Source organism: Diadema antillarum, unplaced genomic scaffold (assembly GCF_040938485.1).
Source record: "Diadema antillarum isolate AM-2024a unplaced genomic scaffold, OU_Dant_1.0 scf00000075, whole genome shotgun sequence".
NCBI lineage: Eukaryota > Metazoa > Echinodermata > Echinoidea > Diadematoida > Diadematidae > Diadema > Diadema antillarum.
Genome location: NW_027270964.1, coordinates 5,464,007 through 5,486,725, shown reverse-complemented (window position 1 = coordinate 5,486,725; position 22,719 = coordinate 5,464,007). Strand labels below are relative to the sequence as shown.

The window sequence follows — 22,719 nt, the reverse complement described above, 5'->3', positions numbered from 1 at the left end:
GTACCACTGATCGTGAGGTGTATTTCTATGATCATCTTTGCATGCATACCACAAGGTTTTGATAAACATATCATATATCCCAGTCCCCTTGTTTGCCAACATAAAACTAAAAATGTCTTGGTTTAAAATATTCTTCCCAACAGCTATACACTTTGTACAGAGTAAAAGAGACATGTTACGCACACCAGAAGTCAAGCCAGAGCAGAAATATGAGCACTATTGGCAGTTGGCAATCCAACATTTCACAATTTGCTTTCAACAAATGTGTATCCAGCTAGCCTTTGTTATTCCACTGTGCACAGTGAATTATTACGTTTGCTACAGTGATTTTCACAGCTTGTCTCATTAGAATCCAGAGTTGGCTACCTGCTGGTCCAACTCATGGCATCGCTGCAGGGCCTCATCCTTCTCAGCTTCTATCCTCTTCAGTTGACCTTCGACCTCTGCATATGCCTCTGTGGGTGGGGCATTGGTGGGGATCTCTTTGGTCATGAGTTCCTGGATGGCTCCCATGACGACGTGTTGGACGGACTCCTCCAGGCCCATGATAGTACTGATGTACTCTGGAGAAGGACAAAATGGAAAAATCTTTATGACTCTTGAATGTCTAAAATGTACAATGAGTTAAATAATCACATTAATCTCTGTTTACACTCTGTACCAAGCTGTTATGAAACATTGTCACAATTCCAGATGTTCCTATTTACACCAGGGAATACACTGTATGCACGATATACTTCACTGAGTTATCATTTTTGACAAATTTTGCGAGATTTGTGAAATTAATAACTCCCAAATATACTGCCTCTTGTATACTTGTGTACAGTGGAGTCTCTAAACAAGAAAATTGGTATCTCTTTTACTGAAAAGAAATAATTCTTTATCATTTTGTAAACTTGATTTTGGAGCACTAATTCACTCTGTCTTGAAATTCTCTTACAAGTCCTTACTTGCAAAATACTTGGCGACCTTTACAGCACACAAAATCTTTTGTATAAAGTCATTTCAAGACATGAATGCTGCTCATGCATATAAAACATATCTAAATCTAATCAGAGATGAATATGGCCTGTCAGAAGATTGGAAGTACATTTACCCTTATGTTTCATCTCTCTTTGATTCTATTTCAGCAAAATATTTATCTTTTTCATGGGGGGGGGGGGGGGGTATCTTCCTGTTTGCACATGGTAAGTTCATGTATCCTGAGACATTTATGCTGTGAACACTGAAAAAGGAAGCCAACTCAATGTTAATGACATCCTTGTGTTTACCCAAGCAAGACAAATGAGTTTGAGGTTCCAGTGAGGTACCATGTGAGATGGCTTACTGAGAGTCAAAATGTGACCATTAAAGGAATGGCAGAGTATTGGTGGAGATGAGGATTGGGCTTTTAATTTTTGCAAGATACCAAGAAACCATTTATGAAATAGTACAGAGCATGCCATTCTAAGAGGAATTCAAAGTGTATTTGATGAAAATCGGTTTTGAATGGCTGAGACATCCTAAAACAAAGTAAAACAAAACGATGGGATAAAACGTAGGTCCCACCTTTTATTAGGATTGCTCTGTTTTGGATATATCTCAGCCATTTCAAAACCAATTTTCATCAAATCAATGTTGCATTCCTCTTGGAATTACATGCTCTTTCACATTTCACAAGAGGTTTCGTATTATCTCGCCAAAAAGTGCTAGAAACCTGAAGTTAGGTCTTAACCAAAACTATACAATCCCTTTAATCTCATACATGTACAACTGAACTCAGCCTTTCACTGATGTGTTGCTTTGGTTTCAAAAATACCATTGAAACAAACTGTCCCCTTGACATGAAGCCCCCTCTCTAGACATTATTATTTCATTTCTAGATGGCACTGGAAGATATCAAGTATATTTGGCATAACTTTTTTCTATATTCTTTGATAAAACAGGATGTAAAAGTACCCGGTAGGTATTATACACTGTACACTCACAGACAGGTCAAAGTTCTGAGTGACTAGAACTGTAATGTACGACCCTGTAAGGAAAAAAAAAAAAAGGTATTTGCTTTGTATAGTCTCGACACTCTCACTTTCATATATATTATTGAGTGTCCCTATATATACCAAGCCGGATCCTTCCTATTACAGGCCTTTATCTCTCACATACAGTATGATATCATAGAATAATTTCTTTCCACAATAAAACATTGTACCCTCCCTGTATACTAAACTGTAGTATTATATTATCTGTATTTTACCCAGTCCTCATATTCAAAGACAGTGCAGATGCACAGATTGGTGATGTGGTTAAAATATAAAATTGAAAATAAGCTATCTTCTTCCTTGTATGGCACAACGTGCCTGATTGATACCGTTTACTGACTATTGCTAGAAACCTGGGTCGATATTTGGCTGTATAGTTATTGTGTAGGTACAGTGTATGTGGCAAGACCACTTCTTCCCTGAGTGAGCACCTTGCTCCTTGTGATGAATGAAAGAATGAAGTGGGATCTTTTACATGCATGAGTTGTCACTAACTCACACACAAGTCCTCTGGTTAATGTCCTATCTGAGGGACAGAGTGTTTTTGCCTCTTTATAAGAGGAGATGATATGACAACACATACAATGTTTGTAGCATTGCTCAGCCATACTTGGCGGGACTCGAACCTGAGCCATTTGACAGCATGGCAGACGCTCTACCCACAGAGCTACAATTGTATGTGTATCACTGCCCGATAAAGCTACAATGTATCATAACAAAAGGGTTATTAAGCTGAACTATTTGGACTCTGTCACATGAAATTCACATAAACTATTAGTTATCAATGGCGTGTGTACCCATAAAATCCTAAATGACGAATTCTGATTTGGTGATAATACAGTATGTAGTTGACTTTAACTTAAAGTTCTAAATATCACAGCTCATACAAAAGGTGTCTGAACATGTTTGCAGCAATATGAGATGGCAGACTGTATGTTACACATGAGATATTTGTACCTGCATTTGACAATTTGCCAATACACGTAGATTACATTACAGGTCTGCAGTTGAATTGAATAGCATTACACCCTGCATTACTTTAAAACACAAATATTCAAACCAGATTCTTGCTGAATGAACAGTTGCAAGACTCCTGATGAGTGAGTCTTATTGACTGACAGACAAAATGTTAATTATACAATCAGTTGAGCTTGATTTGCAGCTTTCTGTATGCATACAGCACAATCCATGTCTTTCATTTACACTGATCTTAATATGAATTTAGGATATACTGATTTATCAGGTGGCTTTCCTGTTTAAAATACATCCTTCCTCTCTATATATGCACGATGCTAATAGACCAAGCAGATCCCTTTCAATACTCCCCCCCCCCCCCCCCAACTTCTTCAATACCAAATCAAGAATGGAATTGGCCAGTGAAGCAAACTTTGGATCCGGATTTCACAACGACACAACTGATGCCTTAACTGATGTACCAGTCCATCCTTTTCCTCTTTGATGCATAACTTCCTGCATCATAGAATTCATGTATGGTTTAGAAAGTCTGCCACTACCATAAACACAACCATAAACACAACTAGTCTCTACATTCAGACTCCTACCATTATTCCCCACAAGTCTTAGCTATGACTTCAGCAGTATGGAGCCCTGCATATTCAGCTTTGAAGCTATCGTTTAGCCACTAGTTTGAAATATTAATACTTTGGAGTCAACATATACTATCTTGATACATATTGTAAACAAGCTTTAAAAAAAAAATAGAATCTTGAGTCAACATATCAGACAGAGCTCAAAATCAAAGGCTGATAGTCCAGTGTTAAACAATGTCAACATTATATTTTCACTGTTTATACAATGTATACAAAATAAGGTTTGGGCCCTTTGGCTTAGTATACATTAGTAAAAGGATATTTTGAATGATACACTGTATGCAAGGCTGCTGTTAACAAAAGAAAAAAAACCACCATGTGGAAATACACTAATTAACTGAGGACACAAAGGGAGGAAATGAAAGATAGTGGTACCTGTTTCAGTGTTATACATCGTGTAACAGATCACAGTGAGAGGTAAAACATAAGTTGTATGGTCCATTCTGGTTTTAAAGTTCATTCACTCCATTGAATGAATGCATCACAGCATTTCTAATAGACTCATGGTTGCAGAGAGGACAGCCCACTAAATAATGCTAACAGTTATCAAAGCATATAGTAAGGAAAACAACCATGTCTTATAAAAAATTAGATTCTTAAAAGTTAGTTGGTCTGAATTTAGTGGGGAAAAGTATTTGTAAAGAGGTTGTACACCTTTAACAGTATTGGATATCTTTGACATCAATATTAATAATTTGATCATTTACCATGTATACAGAAACATGGCATTAAATGAACTCTTTCCCTTCTTCATTCATTCATCCAGCAACTATCAATAATTTAGATTTGAAGATTATCTAGAAATTGTAATTTTCATTCACAAGAAAAATGCAATAATGCTGTCTTTGTCTAAATACAAATTTTCAGAATGTACTGTACAGCATGATGCCAACTCTTTGTATGATCTCATGCCTAATGAAATTCATAAAACTAGATAAAAGTAAAGATCATGAGTAAATAATAAAGTAAATTTTATGGCCCGAGTCAGTTTTAAAATTACCTGACCAGGAACGTAATCTGGCAGGGCATCACAAGTATGTGTTTTGTTTGACACAGCAGTTCACTGTACACACAGTCTATATTTAACCTGTGGGTTATCTTTTAAGCATCATTGTGTAACAGTCTGACAGAAACACTATAACCCAGTGTTTTCATTTTGAAGCACAGACTTGAAACAGGTACATTCAATCAACTAAGAGACAACTGCCTCTAAAATATACTGTGAACAAAAGGCGACTTATTAACCTGGTCTGGAGTAAACAATACCTCCATTTGGTATATCTACACAACACACATGAGCAGTGTGGTAATAAGGGAGTACATTGGCTACTTGCATATATTACAAAATGACTGAATGTTGATACCCTCTAAACCGTAAGCTAATGAGAGCAGATGGGTTTTTACAATGTGAAGAAAGATCATGTTTCAATCCATTTTATGGAAACAGCCACATAAAATGAACAAGAGTGGGAGTTACATTATCCCTACCATAAGATAGGATATATTGAGTGCACCATGCTTTGGACTGAAGCCATACAAATGTATGTGTACAAGGAGATTTCAGATGTTCTTTTGAACCAAGAATAGATTACATACTGTGCCCATGTCAAGCCATTTTTATTATTTCATTCATTAAATTTCAGTCATGATGAATGTGACATTCAAATCAGTAATTGCCCTCTTCTCCCCCCCCCCCCCCCAAAAAAAAAAGAAAAAAAAAAACTTAAAATGTCTTTTATGATCAATGTCAGGCCATTCAGTTGAAAAACAACAAATTTTCTGTTAACATTTGACCGTCACTATGGTTGTATCATGTATAATGTAAATGCAAGTCCAGCGTAACATGTATAGTGTACATTTGCAATAAAATTTTCATTTTGGCACGAATTCTAATAGACTGCTTGTTAGAAGCAATTTGGGGGGCAAAGTTATCTCTCAGTTAAGTGTTCTGAAAGATCATATTGTATTGAGGGCAATGCACAATGGAAAATAAAAATAACCCACCATCCCTGAAATGTCCCTTTTTACTGTGGAAATGCCCATATCTCTATTGATATAAAACATTGTGCCACACATATTTTGTAAGAAAGTGTCATTGCTACTTACATGTACAGTTCTCACAAGCAATCTAAACAAGGAAGGCATGGGAAGATAGCTAACCAGGCATAGACACTTGTTTGTCCAATTTTGCCAAGAAAGTACTTTAATCTACTTTAATACAACTGTAGAAATATCAAGGAAAATAGAAAAACAGTCATAAAGAAGATGTATTTTAACTAAAACCAGTTTATGCATAAGTGTCATAGTCAGTTGAGTGTGTCCCCCACCCCCAACCCCCAAACACACACTATTGTAAGCCTTCTAAAAATCCCTTCTGTACTGCAGGACTTGTACCCTACTTCAACCACTTACAAGGAATCCAGCTGCCCTCTGGTTATCAACACTCACAGACATCATCAAATCTTTAATAGCCACCTCCCCCTTTTACCTGCTACTTGGAAAACATGCTACAGTCACTGCGTTCACATTGTCCCCCGCGCCGCGGGGAAAGTCCCGAGCTGTGGGACTTTCTCCTCCAAAACCATAATGTGAACGCTCGCTGGGACTTGTCCCCTCGTCCCCGCGAATCAAGTCGGGTACGGGGACAAGATTTGGAGGGGAGAGTGACCTTGGGGCGAAATTGATAGCGTCCAGCTGTGGTCATCAAATGTGCGCATGCGCCATGCCTGGCAGAGCTCGCCCCAAGCCCCAATTGCCCCCACAGCTCGGGGACAGATGAGATACCAATGTGAACGGTCAGTCGTAAAAAAGATAAGATCTCTTGAGGCTGTCCCCGCGGCGCGGGGGACAATGTGAACGCGGGGAGAATGCTACAAGGACTACCTAGACCAGTGCCTGAGGCTTTAGTAGCCCAACTGTGTTTTCAGTAGCGAACTACTGCTTGTACGCCTTCCTGATTTTTATGATGCCTATCGAAGTTTGAATCCTGTACCTTCTTTGTGGTCACAGTTGACAGCACAGCCCAGGACCAGCTGTAGCAGCCTGCCCAACTCCACGGGGTCTCCATGCTCCCCCACCTTACCCACGTCGGGCAGCTGGAAGTCTCGGATCTGCTGACCAAGCTCCTGCATAGAGACACACACAGAAGACAAGAATTGCATACTGTAGAACATACCAGTACAACACATTTGCTGGTTATTTCTTGCTTGTCACCAAACACAGCTCATCAACAGGACATCTTGTATCTAGGCATTTTGGTTATGAACAAGAGAATGAAACAAAAGACAGTTTGATAACAGAATTAGGACAAAAAAAGATGCTGGTAAAAAGATGTATGAGCTCCAACTTGTGAGCACTATCACATGGTACTCATTCATTCTAAAACATTTGTTTACACAGGAGGCAATATCCAATACTGGTACATGAATACTGCAGGCCACACAAGGCCAGCATTGATCACATTTTCATTCTGTATAAAACATCTTGCAACACAACTGAAAAAAAGTGCCAATGTGATACATCCCACTGAGAACAGATAGTGGAGAATTGACCGACACAGTCTCTTACGCACTAAACATGATCATGTGTGTACAATGTAACTTGTAAGTTTTTACATTCAAGAACAAACATAAAAAAGAAAAGCACTCGGAGAGCACAGACCTCCGCCAAGCCAGCAGTTCATTTCCCAAAATAGAAGCCTTTTGTTTACGTCACTGCATGACGCCTTGCCCGAGCAGAGCACGCGCTTTAGTGCATGTATGTAAACCTCCAGTATGCGCAGCTTGAAACCCAAGTTTGTTGACCGTATATGCCAAAAGATGAAAAATCCTTCAAATATCATTACCAAAATTGAATGAGGTACTCCTTGTGTCAATATCGACTTTGTATGCAATTTTCATTTTAATCCATACACAACTTTTTGAGTTATTTTGCAAACAGACGAACCAACGCCGATGATCACTTAACCTCCTCCTTCCTTGGCGGAGGTAATGATATTTAATAATAGTCAAGGTATCCTATAGACCATGCATAGACTACACAATATCAATGCATAGATTCTTAAAAAATAAACCACACCAACAGCACTTTAATATGAAGCGCTTCAACAATAAGGAAGGAAATGGACTTTACACACTCAAGACCGTTAACTGGTACGTAGTTCAATACACTAGAACTCTGCTGTTGTGACATTGAGTCCAGAGCTATTAAAACCATACATAATTTGTAAGCTGTGCTGGTCCTTTTTAGTAGTCCAAATGCTTTATATTAGGTCTTTTAAGTGAATCACCAGACTGAATTCATTAGGAAAAATATAATTCATCTCGTAGAAAGTAAATAATTCCTTTGCTTCACATACTTTTGACATTACGATTACTTGCCTTATCTACAATTGTACTTACCTTCATTACCTTGAAGTATCCTTCAGTGATTGTCTTACTGTGTAATGTGTTTTGTATCTTCTATGAATTGAATTTATATGCCATTTTCTTTTATGGGGGGGGGGGGGGACCAACCTTTAAAAGGATGGTCTTAGCCTACAGATATTGACTCCACTGCTTTCTACATTGTAAATATCATTATTCACTGTAGTCTGTGTCTTGCATATTTCATACCTGCATGCTTGATATGGTTGTTTACCAGATTTGTGAAAATAAATTCAATTGAATTGAATTGAATTAAATGTAAATTGAGTATACCAATTATTTATGCCTTAATATCACTGCAGCCCATGATAACTGTAAAAAAGTAAAGATTAGAGAAATACAAAGAAAAAGCTATCAACATAAAGATTAACAAATTAGGAAAAATTATTTACATTTGTAGATCATTAATAATATTTCAGGAAATTCACAGCCATGGTACAGTTTACTCACTCGTAAAAACCTGCATAGTATCTAACGGAAGCATATGGTTAATAGAAGATTCATGGGGTTTCACGAAGTTAAATAGCTTCTTTTTATGGTGTGCAAGCACTTGTTAGAGCAATGTTGTGCATTCCTTCCTATCGTTTACATTCCACCACAGCTATATTGATACAATTCTACACCTTCTGTGTGCTGGTTGCATTTGGTATGTATACACAAACTCTTATTTGACCCTTTCCTCTAATGTACTTGTACAGTGTACATTTTCAACCTTTGACATTTTGCCTGCAATATAAAGTAGGGTCCCTCCTAAAAGGGAAATTATCTCAGTGACTCTGTGATTCTCAGACAAAAAAAAAAGAAAAAAGTTGGTCTTACTGAAAAGGGGGAAAAACAACAACCAATAAATACAATGTGTACAGACACACAATACAGTACATGGTACATAGTATAAATTGAATGCAAACTGGTAATCTCACGCTTTGTTATTCAATACATTTCTAGTATTCATATCTTTAGGAAAAAACAAATTAACTAAATACTTTTCAGATACTAGAAGTATTTTATGTTTCCCTTTAGAGCTACTTCAGTTTAAGAAAACTACAGCACTATTAATGTCATCATCACATTACCATGAACACTTAATTGACGTACTGTATGCTAATTACATTTTATTCATATAACTAACAATTAATCAGCATTTGGCGGTGATTTAAAGGTTCTTTTACGAGTAGTTTGAAAAATGGTCAACAGTTTATCAAAGGAATACACATTTTGCCAGCTTTTGTCCCTATATCTTATACAACAAAAATTGCTGTTATTTTCATCTTTATTGCATTCTGTTTCATTTATATTCATTCAAATACACATTAGCAGATAATCACTTTACATTGTAATCAACTCGATTCTCGGTACCTGTAAGTTATGAGCACACTCAATCTAGGTTCAGCCCTGGGCATCAGCAATCCAATGTATTGCAAACTACAATTTGTATTAAATGTATCATAATAATAATGAGTGCTATATACACACATTCTCAATGCACCAGTGAACAGCAGGCTAGCCTATAGGCCTATCAGTAGATATTATATCCACATCAGGTCTGCTGCTTTAGGTAAGGCATACAGCATACCTAATCAATATCAACATCACTCAAACCTCTGAGGCAGAAATTAGACTCTGATACACCATGTCCAGAGCAATGATCCATTGGCAGCGTTGATGATATGAGCACACATATAATCTTACATCACTAGCCTCAAGCTGTATAACCTATCTACTACATGGGATGTTTCAAGTGGCTTTTCACAGCAGTTGTTGGGCTGCGAGGTATACCTGTGATATGGCACAATGTACACATATCTTGCCTTGTGGTGTGTGTCCCATCCCTTTTGATAGTTTTTTTCTGCCTCACAACACTACCACTACACACTGGCATACATACACACAACCACACAGACAACACACACACACACAAGGTACACAGAATGATACAGAATTGCCAAATTCCTTACATGTACATTTATGTACGTGTGCGACACATCTTCTTATAACTTATAGAACCTGGCTTTGACCATGGAGCTATACATGTGGCGAGTGCTTTGTCAAGGGGTCTTTTAGCCAGCAGGTTGTTGTGCAGCAAACAAATAAACAGCGTAATAAAGTTTGAACAAACTGAATAAACAAATACTTGGTTGAAGGCATTATTTACAATTTGCAGATGAAACAAAAATTCAGCTATGGTGCTTCAAAATAGTTCTAAAATGTGAGTTATGGATAGAAACAACCACGCAAAAATTTTAATCAGTAGAGCCTATAATCAATGCTAAGTACATGTATTGTTAAATTTACAAGATGTGAACAATAGTTATAATCAAATTGTTTCTAGAATAAACCGTCTACAGTTATGGTTTGTTGAGAAAAATAGTGATATCTCTTAACATTTTAGGCTTTTTTTTGAAATATTTATATATGGTACAATGTTTTGTGATACAACTGAGCTACCCAATACGGTATATGCATCAAATGTGATAACTCAGAACATTTTTTAAATCACTGCTCCCAATGGTCCCTAGACATGCTAACAATATAAAAGAGACCAGTGCACTGTATCTGTTGAATTCCACAATCCTGATACTAATGTAGCAACTTTGTACCCAATTCATTGCATGTATTGATACGAAAAAAATGAAAGCAGGTAGATGGAAGTTTACAAGACACATCATGTACAAGTAATTCAGCAATATCTGTCAATCATCATCTAAATACTGTACTGGTATCAGTTCATGTGGTTGAGACCTTCCAGAATTAAATTGAAACACTACTGTCACTGTTTGTACATATTTGTACAAGATGAAACGTGCAGGCTCTACTAAGTGATGCTACAACGTCTTTCCTGAACACACATGACCAAAAAAAAAAAAGACCTTTGGCCTGCAGGATATCAACTGTAAGAAGAAAAAGCTTGTGAGGTTGACAATGCTGTCACATCTTTTCCTCGCTGGTTGCTTATTGTGGTACAGCTTATACTAAAGGAATAAGTACAAGTGGTTTTATCAAACCGTGCTGAAACACAATGCCATATTTCCTTCTCTCTCATCTCCTCAAGCTCCACTACAGAATGGATAGCAAAAACTGAAACTTGCCCATAATTGATGCTGTTTGTCTTCATATCACACTCACAATGCTATGATGTCACAGTGATTGACAACGATGAAGCCAGAAGGCCAAGAAGTGTTAAATACCAAAGGCAACCCTATACAACATGCCACACATGGTGTGCTAAAACCCTGGGTAATTTAAAAATGGAAAACCATTCTGTCACTTGAGGAAGATTCACAGGCATGAAGGTCAAACCACAATCCAGTTACAGGGTAAAAAGTGTGAAGAGTACATTATGTACCTGTACATACATGTACACATACTGTAAATGTACTTGGTGCTCTTACATGTACCAGGGAGGTGCATGTACTGCATTGATCTAAACCCTAAACAAAATGCTGCTCTGTAAAGCAAGAACTGTCAAACATAGAAAATGGTCTCAGATGTGTACAATAGGCAAGAGGCACTTTGTTTACATTGTAAATCACTTTAACCTGTACAGACTGTAGGTAGTGTGTACATACATTATATTCCTCAGCAATTGGTTAACTTTGCCATTTACAGTGTAATTCATGCACTGCATTTGAATGTAACAGTACTTGGTTTTACTTATTCCTAAAGCATACCTGGGCCCTGTTTTATGAAGAGTTACAGTATAATAAATTGACTATAGATATAGTTGATTTCTATCATAAGTCCATAGCAGCCTGTGTGTTAACGAAATTTTAAATCGATTAAATCTTTTGATAAAACATGGCCCACAAGCCTTTTACAATGTAAAACGTAGGTATTGTAATTGCAAAAAGTATTGAAACACTAAAGAGTCATGAATTTTGTGTACAAATTTGTATAAATTATTAAATGCTGTATCAAGGGATTTTCCAAAAATGTTTAAATATGTAGGCCTACAACATACTGTACATGTATACATGAACGTGTAAAATGCCTTTAGTCCAGGAGGTACTAGGTGAGTGGCTCGCCTAGTACCTCCTTGCTTTTAGTGCTAGCCTGCTAGCCTGCCACTCAGCACTAAACATTCACGGAGCCATCTGTTACAGACAGAAGTCTGTCAGATCATGTGTAAGCAATGAAGAGCTTCCTCTCACAAGGTACAATGCTTGGCACAACACCGATCCCCATGCGTCTGATGGGTACATACAGTACTGTATGCCATGACTGTTCACTTTATTACAGGTACACACACAGAGTCAGAAGTGACTGCCACAGGCACAAACATAAAATTACAGCAGTGACTACAAATTATACCCTGCCTTCCCAAAGCACACTATAATCACCTCACAGAGGTCCCACTACACTTTTCTTTGCAAAGAATACGTCAGGTGTACCGGTAAATGGATTTCAATGGACCAGCGCACACATTGGCAAACATATAAATGATCCTGACCCCTTGTGATTCACTCTAAAAAGTGACGAGTATAGTCATCCTACAGTATGAACCAAGCACATTGTACAGCATAAATGAAAGAATAAATTATTACAAATGAAAGAATATAAGTTACCGGTATTACACTGTACATATAAATCAACACAGTTACAGTGTATCCATGGACCAATATGGACACAATGGATATAAATCTGCTGATGTAACTTAAATGTGAAGCATTCTTGAAAGACCCTGGACAAAGATAGAACTACACTGTACATCTACAGATGTATTACACCCATCATTGTTCTAAAATAAAGGTAAAACCATGTGTGATAGATATACCATCCTAGCTTAGTGCTACTTTTTTGTAGATTGTTGATATCTTCGCTCAAGCTGCATGTCATGAACTTAGCGAGCTATTCGGAAACGACAATGCAGTGCTCCACATTGGCATTCATGCATGGTTGCTCCTCCACACCTACAGGATATATCATGTCCTTGAATTCTTTATTTAACTGAAAAATTGCAGGTTTGCATTCCAACTTTCCAAAAGAGTTTTTGTTTAGAATACTGTCACAATGCATTAGATTACAAAAAGTGCAGTGACATCCTCCATAGGAAACGAGCGTTTTTAAATGCACCGCGCAGAGTGCACAATCAGGTACAAGCTGTATAGGACTTTTAGAGTTTTGTAGAGTTTTGTGAAAATTTTACATCGGTACCTTTCGAGTTGAAAATTTGGTGTCATTTTCCACTCAAACGCAATCAGCTCTACGATAACACGCAATTTTACATTAGTTACGTTCAGACGGGAGCCCTTAACCTCGAAGTTAGGAAACTTCGAGGTTAGAGCTTGTAGTTAGGGACCGTGAAGACGCACTCGTAGTTAGCAAACCTCGAGGTTTGCTCGATGTTTCGAGCCACGAGAAATCTTATGGTTAGCGCTCTAACCACGAGCCGCGGGGGGTCCCCACTCGTAGTTAAGCACCGTGTGGACACAAAAAACAACGAACTCGAAGTTAAGAGTGACCTCGCCGTAAACTCCAGCCCCCACAATTTCCCTCTGCTTCCGGGTCAACCTCCCAAACGTACACCACAAATACACTACACGTGAAAAACCTATGACGCACGACACAACAACATCATCTTTTCTTCCCATGCGCTTGATCTCTGAAACTGAACACGTCAAACTCGCTACTGTATTCTATATTCTTCTCCGACGCTAAAAAAATGTTTTCGACGAATATCTTCATAAAGGCATAAAGTCATCAGTGCAGTGCTATCTCTGCAGTGTAAGTGAGTCCGACAGGGTTGGACTATAGAATAAATAGACGCCTTGTTAGCAGTGTGGGCTGAAACTTCCGCTTTTGTGGTTTTAACATCGAGTGGGACCCACTCGTAGTTACGGGGGGCAGAAGCTTAACCTCGAGGTTTCGTAACCTCGAGGTTAAGATTCGTCGTGTGGACACACGTCGTAGTTAGGGGGCAAGAGCTAAACCTCGAGGTTTCCTAACCTCGAGGTTAGGGCCTGCCGTCTGAACATAACTATTGACGGCGCGGTGTGCCAACTGTGAGCCTGACGGCCATTTTGGAAGGATTATTTTACTGCCATACATTGTACCTCTTGTTTTTGTACAATGCACCGGCCTAGTGAGTTGCAGCAAATACTCACGTGTATTTATACTGAGTTTGGAGGAATTTCGTGAAACTTCGCCATCGGTACCTTTTCAATATTCATAAACCATGTCAGTTTAGCCCCGAGTGAGTAACCCACCAATATGTTCATACACTAAAGCAATGGCGCGTCCCTGCGTGCTTCTCACTTGAATACACTACGCTGATTGGCTAAATGTCATTGGCCTTACGAGGTCATATCGGGTCAACGCGTGATCATGACGTAGCGCGTATGCAAAATCGTGACGTGACAATAGGTGCGCACGTCTTTATTACTATCTAGATTTCATTAATACATTAGCTCAACGTAGCATTTGCGGCGCATGATTGCGTCATTAATGTGTACAATTATTCTTTAACGGTCAACGCACTGTGATTGGTGGTATGCAAATAACGGATCTACGTCATAGCTCATTATCTGTTTGTCACCGTTCGCGTGTAGACTTTTTGTAATGGACATAATGGTTGCTGAATACCACAGCTAAATGAAAAAACTTCCATGTAAGTGATATATGCACAAATCCAACATATTCTACATATTTTACATGTACATGTACACACCTGTACAGTATACCATCACAAACAATAATGTTAAAAAAAAAACCAACTAACATATTACAGAAGATCAGCACAATTTACACAAGTAGGCCTACACTATGCGGTTTACACTTAAATGCTGATCAACTGACAAAACAGAAACAATTCTTTTATTGATAAGTACATGAGCAATGGATCACAAGACTTACAAAACTGTAGACCCTACTAAGTGAATGAAGTTGGATTGCACTTGTAATAGAGAAATATGTTTTATTACTTTCTCCACGTTTTAGTCCATTTTGGAATGATGGGGCACAAGAATTTAATGAGCATAATTCGAGCAGGTTTAAAGACTTACTATAGAAATCAAATGTCATATTGAGGAGCTGAATATTTAATGCCATGGAAAAATGGCCAATAAAACAAAAACGAAAAGACTCCAACTTTAAAAATGCTCGACCATGAAAGCACAGCACCATTTGCTCGTAATGCACCATCAAGTGCAAGCTTTCTTTCTGGACAAGTCTTATAGGCCGTATTCAACTTATTAAAGAGTTAATGGTTTTTGCATTGTGATGCAAAACTATGAATTATTCACCACCATTCACTAACACAAGTGTGTGGACGTACTGTGGCCAGTTGCATCGTGGGAATAAGAAACTTGAGACTCTCTTTAAATGCTGTTCACACATATCGCAATGTTCCAAAAAAGAAATCAAGTGCCATTGATTTAGCATTGCAATACAAAAAACAGTTTCAAAAAGAGTTACTTCAGGTTTGTGTGAATAGCATTATAGACGGTAAACTTTGCAAAGGCACTGTGGTGTATAAAAAGGTTGCACAATGTACCAACACTGAACAGCAAAAAAAAGAAAAATGAAATAAAAATATATTTACATATATATATATATATAAAACATAACAAAACAAAACAAACACTGAACAGAAAAAACACACACACACAAACAAAACCAAATGAAAAAATAACTATAAATCAACAAGGCATTTCATAAGTATAAGAGTGGAGCCATGTGCATAACAAACCTGCTCTCAATGTTTGTAAACAAAGAAGTAAACTGCAGTGTAGAAAGGAAGCCTTCATAATCACCCTGAGCCCAGTTCACTGTACGGCCAGTCTATAAATACCTGTCTACCATGTACATTTGTAGGCCTACAGTATGTCAGTATCTTGTCAAATCGCTCTCTAGGGTATTCAAGGTACATGTAGAGGGGGCTTTTTGACACAAGGCTGTAGCCTTTTCTTGTCTCCAGAAACACTAAATTATAAGTTAAACATTTAGAGCACACTTCTCTAAATATTCCACCAAAAGTTTCCTTGTACCACGTAATTTGATTTTTTTTTACAATTCTTGTCACTTGATACTAAAGAATAGGACATATTTTCTACAAGTACAGACCGTTTGGTAATTATCATCCAAGTCTTATAATTTTGTCATCTGTACACTGTCAACATGGCAAAGTCACAGGTCTGTTTTTGTTTGTTTCTTTCTTTTTAGGATTGAGACAGAATGAAACAAAGGTCTGCAACAGAGTGACTTACAATGGGCAAAGATACCATCACTGCGCTATGCTTTACCTGTAAACATACACGGCTACGTCTACAGTTTCTATCTCCTCTTCTTCTAGATAATAGCGACAAATGTATTCTGTTTTGCTTTGACTTTTTTTTCCCTGCTGCATAAGACACTGATTCTCACATAGGAGGACATTGAGAAACTTGACAACAGCGAATCCCTCAAGGAAACTGTTTGATGTTTTTACAAGGGTCATATACCGCTACTTGTACATGTAGATTGTAATACATGTGTACTGGAATGAAAAGTGAGCAATAGACCTTATTGGAAGTTGAAATACTCAACAATAGTGAGCAGCTAAAAACTATCAGAGGTGCATATAGTACCCATCCCACATAGCACATATCCTCAATGAATGAAAGTTCAAACTGCCTTGGGGAAAGAAACAGTGAAAACAGGAACTCTCGTAATCGGATGTATTAGGGAGCCACGTCACATAGGAGACTGGCTGACAAAATCTATTCTAAGTCAGAGTCTAAAAATAGGGCATCCTCTGTGATCTGGTAACAGCATGATAAGCGCCACATTCAGCTTGATGCCATGATATTGGTAGCGATTTGGGCTGCCTTTTAGGCTTACAAAGACTTCCACTTCATTCACCACACTTAATGCAAAGGATGAAAAATGTACCATGCATTACAACATAATTTCACTGAATTGAAAAGAATAATGTACAAAAGTATGACGAAAAAAATATATATTGCACTCTACTCTCTGATTTGGAAAAGTACAGTGTACATGCATGGTCATGATTCCCCTTAATCACCACTGCTATCACAGAAATACAGATCATCACATTAACTAGAGCAGACTCTCTCGACTGAGAATACAAGTGGCACTCCAATGCCAAGTTTGTTCACACACAATGCTTTGAGAAAAATTGTACATTCCATGGTCAGAATGATTGATTTAATACTATTCCCTTTTTTAAATTGATCAGTTAAAGTCATATGGACTGGCAATAGCAAAACAGAGTTACTTTAATGTATCTCTTCCTGAAGACATTGAGTGCAAGACAAAAACAGAAATGAAAAAAGACAAAACAGATGAAATAGAGATAATTCCATCTTTTTTTTTTAAATTTACAGCAAAGAAAAACATTAGAATTGGATTGACACAAATCTTGGTTTGAATGCAACTTTCCTATCTGAATTTCATTTGCACTCTGCATGTACATTGTAGTCACATTACCTCTTTTAAAGGGAAGCAATCCTGAGATTTTCACTGTACTGATAATTAAGAAGAGTAAAAAATATAACCTTTCACCAATTTATACGCGTGGACATCAAAAATTGTCTCCGTACGCAATTTTTTAAAAATAATTCCTGCAAGCGATCGTGTAAGAGCCTGCCAAAAGGTGCAACGTCATTGATGCCCTACTCTCAAGTTGACAGCCGTGCCTCAGAAAATCAATTTAAGCGTTCAAAATGATCATATCTGATTTTTCCATAAAATGTGACAATATGTGGTTTTATTATTTCAAACAAAATATTTCAAGCTTATTTATATATACAATTAATATAAAAATAAATAGTAAACATGTATTTATAAATAACTAGGGATGACGAGCAGAACACCGCTGGAAAGAGTTGTGCATCGATGACGTATGACTCTCCGCCAAGACTTGCTCATTTGCAGAGTCACACTTTTTTTAACCGAAATGTACGAGCTTATTTGGTGATTCAAAAGTTTGTTTTTGATGAAAGTAGTTCATTGGAGGTACCAACAACAACATATTTTTTTTTTTAATTTTGTGAGGACTGCGTCCCTTTAACATGCCAGGAAAGAGAACTTAGGCAGTTTTCTTTACTCAGTTACAATCCTATCTTACATAATATCCTTTGAAATATTGTACAGTGCCTACTTTTCATGGCCAAATGATACAAACACTTTCCCCTCAACTTATACAATGTACATGTACCTTAATAAAACTTTCTATCTGGTACATTCATCATACAGGAAATATTCACATTATTCTCAGTGAAACTTATTTCCAACTATTTATCACAGCATCCTGTCCTTCTTAAATTGAAAGTGTTCAGCGGTATGGAATACATATATCCTTCATCCTGAAAATCACCTTGTGATTAAATTAGGCACACGGCCAGACAAAACATGGGTTGAATAAATATCTCTGCCATTTCAAGTAGCTATAAAGTACTTGAGGCCTGTGAACATGTATGTTTTATACATTGTACATACAAAGAGCATCATCTTTTCACAAACTTTACTGAATGAATAAAGCTTTACAAGCATCAAGTATAGGAGCCTGCATTGTTCTTCATCCAAGTGTGAATCCAGTGGCCCCCCCCCCCCCATGGGGTACTGAAGAAACTCTTTCTACCATGAATGACTAAAAACAGGGTTTCTTGTATGCTAAAGACGATAGTACCTGTGTGATTGGTGTAGTCTTACTGGTACCATGGAGCTACTAGCTCCATGCTGGTACTGATACAGTGTACCATTTAGCAATCACCAGTTACTGCACTGGTTGTTGTTGTTGTTGCTGTTGTTTGTTTTGTTTTGTTTTGTTTTGTTTTGTTTTGTTTTTGTGCATCACCATCCATGGAAGAGAATGCTGAACACTTGACAGGGAGGCAAATTTTGAAATGTTATCATCAGTGTCATATTTTAGTAGCCATTACGCCCTTGAACAGGCAAAATGTTAGGTGGTGAAGGCATCGATCACTATTTTATCTTTGAGCCATGTGCAATATGATTGTACAGCTGAGAGAGTGGTTTCAATGCTTAGACACTGTTTGTGGCTAAAACTTCATTACAAAAGAGAAACTACTACTGTTTATCACCTATCATTAGACTATACCAGCACCACAATTAAGCCTTGTGCAGATCAGAGTGACAACAAACAAGAGTATTTTACTTCTAACTACATATGAAAGGTAAATTCCCTATCTCCTCCAAAACTGTAACTAATTTGTAGTGCATAATGTTCGTAGACAACACCTCCATCAGGGGTGTTGTACATTGTACTGTATATAACAGGGCGCAGTACTAAGTACATGTACAGTAACTGGACTGGACTCCTTTAATCTCATTGACTTACAGGTCTTCAATCAAACCTTTGTTCACGCCATACAATAAGACCCACTGTAAGCTGATTTGATAGTCTTAAGACAGTTACGGAAGCTTAGCTTAGTTCCAAGAGCATGCTCCAATTTCTTTACAGTGACTTGGCCTGAAACCATGTGATTCATTTGATCCCTGATACATTTCTCCACAAGGGAAAACACACTACTAACACTGCAGTATCTGTTATGACTGCTTTCAGTCTGAGGTGGTTTTGGATGCAATGATCATTGAAACATTGCATACTTTAACTTTCGATGAGACATTTATATGTGCTACTTATGGCTTCCTTCATGCTATGCAGTACATATTTGAGGTACAGGAAACCAAGAATCCGGGGGGGGGGGGGGGGGGGGGGGGGGGGGAATCCACTAGCACATGTAGTCCATGTGAAACTGGGAGGAATCTTTTCTTTCCATTGATAAGATTAGATTAGATTATGTGAATGATGGCTAAAAGATTCAGCATAATATAATTTGTACAGAACTTTCATTTGATCCGAATCACATTACCCTATAGTATTTTAGCAACCCATACATGACTTTATACAGTGTCTTGTCATTATTACTTCCGTCAAGGAAGGAGGTTACATTTTTGTTGGTGTTGGTTCGTCTGTATGAAAAAAACTTGAGAACGGATTTAGATGAAAAGTCAATAAAGACCCCAGGAACAGATGATTAAATATAGGTAGTGATTGAGGATTTTTTTATGAATTTTGAATCTTTTATATCTTACATCGTATATTGAGGAATATACAATCTACACTCTCCGAGTGCTATTTTAGTTATTAGATGAAAATGTTCTATCCTTCATCAGTACTTCATGGTTTGTTTCTTATTTCCTGCTCTTGTTTCTTCATGTAATTTATGATGACAGAGATACGAGATACCCCAACAGAGTTAAATGGACATTGTTTTAAGATACAGTGTATTCAAAGTCTCCAGTGAACAGTGACAAAGATACTGCAGCAGTTTTTCTCACTGTAATGGCTGCACTTACCTCATCATAGAAGTCTAGAATGCCTTCCAAGACCTTTTTCAAGTTGCTGACTCGAATCCTCCAACTTTCCCCAGCATCTTTCTTCAAACGGCCGAACCACGAAGGAGTGAAAAACGACGGTCCACTAAGATAAAAAGCAAACATAATTACATTTTTATAGATTTGTTTGTTGTTGTTGTAATAGTTATGCACAACGTATGTGGGCCTGTGTACAGATGAATCAAACTTTTTAATGAGAGTACATTTAAGTTTGACCGATTAGCATGAATGTACCTGTATGTATGATTCTTAAATTTCTGAAGCAGCTTTTTGATTGCAGTGCCATAGGTCAAGAAATCAAGAATGCAACTCACAGCTGCATGTAATGAAGTATGAACAAATACACGGAATAAAAATCAGATGGTTGTCATTATTAGGCACTGGCAGTGTGACTCCAAGCTAGTATGAAAGGACATGATCTAGGATCCTGTAAGATGACGACAAGGATTTGTATTTTCCATGAAATGTTACAAACAAAGATAGTGCATAACATACTGGTACAGTACTTACATTTGGCAAAGAATCTCTCCCAGCGCAACCCCATCTATAAGTTCAGCTACAGTTTCACATGGAGCAGAAGTGTGGAATGTTTGAACCTAAGAAGAGCAAGAGGAATTCAGGAGATCAAAAGTTGGGACTAACTCAGCATGTGTTACAGCATGTGTTACAGCATATCAAAACAAACATCCCAGGCATTCATTCATAAAAAACAGAGGCAGGTTCACATCATTCCTGTTGTTATTTGCTAAGTATAAATGGAAAAGATCTATTAAAATATGACATAGAGATTAACCAATATGACTTGCACATGAAATTTGTTTTGTTTTGTGTTTAAATTTGATTATTTACCGGTACATTTTTATTGGGGTGGCAATGTCAACTGCTTTTGTTGCACTTGTACATCTGTGCTTCTACGCATTACAATTATCAATGAATGGTAGCTGAATAAAGTTCAAGAATCTTGAACATTAGTTACAGATAAGTTGATGATTGCAGTAAGTACTCCTACTTATAGCAGAGATAACACAAGGGGGGGGGGATAGGCCATCTGTTGGTCTTTACCCTAATACTTATTGACTGACACACTCAGACTCAACAAAATCAAAAGGCAATCTGTTCACTTGAATGAGAGATTGGCAAGTTTTTTGGCACAGAAGTGAATTTCCATAATGCCCTCAAGACAAACAGAAAAAAGTAACACCCCAAAAGTACCATTTAGTAATCAAATGAAAAGTAACTCAAATCAGAGAGGTGTGACTCCCACCTCCCTGCTCATATTAAACCACATCTACAAGCTGTGTACACACAAGAGAAATTTTTAATATTCTGTGATGGTAGGCACGCAGCATTTCTTACTTGCTACAAGCTGTATGGTAGTATAAGTAAAATGCATGCAGACTGGGTTCATCAGTGACAGCATAGGAAGACAATACTTACAATGTACCTACACAGTTATATGTAAAGTAGGTACTGAATACACAATGTCAGCCACAGCTCAAAATGGTGTACCTTCCGGTACATGTACACGTGGTTGAACTCAAATCCATGGCATAAATTCAGCCCACGGACTAAAACTAAAACCCATAATACGTCATATGAAGGCTACATCTCACAAATGTACAGTACGTGTTCACTATAAATAGATGTTAACATGTATACAGCGTATTGGATATGTGCCAAACTAATCTACATGATCGAAAGTCAATGGACTAGATTTAAACTACATTATGTACATAATTGTGCATTTCTATTTCCAGCCCTTAAAGTGCTCACCCCAGTTGACCTCAACACTGGGAGATGTGAGGAAGCAAATGACAAGAAGTACAGTGTATCATTCAAATTATTCTTGTACATAAGAACAGTCTATTGAAGAGCCAGGGATTACCACAACAAGAGAGTTCCTTCCATCAATGCATTTAAAGTAAGCTTTCTATATCATTACAAAAGCATGTCAAACGACTAGAGCAAATAACTAGAAGGCACTGGTAAGGTTCATGTCAACAATCAACTACCAGCATAGATGTGAGCACAATTGTAAAGTGATATGTACAGTTGGATGTAGCAGCATGCACAATGTAATGGTGTGTAAGAAAAGACAGTAAGCTGATGCCCACTATGGTGTCTTTGTGTTGTGTCCTCATGGTATTTTTCTTTTCTACTTTTTATACCCAAACAAAGAGAAAACTAATTCCCATGACAGTGACTTTATTTAACAATGGACTAGTGACTTCACGCCTACCATGATCACTCTTAACTGTCGTTCAAACAAGAAAGGGAAAATGATCTACACGTACATTACCCTTCAGA

At 37.6% G+C, this 22,719-nt stretch overlaps 1 protein-coding gene across 1 annotated transcript in view; it reads right to left on the bottom strand.

Annotated features, from left to right (window-relative positions):
• The window catches only part of LOC139717461 (protein Hook homolog 3-like), a 50,984-nt gene that overhangs the window by 23,891 nt on the left and 4,374 nt on the right, over positions 1 to 22,719 (bottom strand). Inside the window, exons 2-5 of the mRNA XM_071628968.1 lie at positions 20,923 to 21,008; positions 20,374 to 20,497; positions 6,621 to 6,753; positions 367 to 563 (exon numbers count right to left, since the gene is read on the bottom strand). Of these exons, the coding sequence (XP_071485069.1) occupies positions 367 to 563; positions 6,621 to 6,753; positions 20,374 to 20,497; positions 20,923 to 21,008 (540 nt within the window). The remainder of the gene's footprint in view (positions 1 to 366; positions 564 to 6,620; positions 6,754 to 20,373; positions 20,498 to 20,922; positions 21,009 to 22,719) is intronic.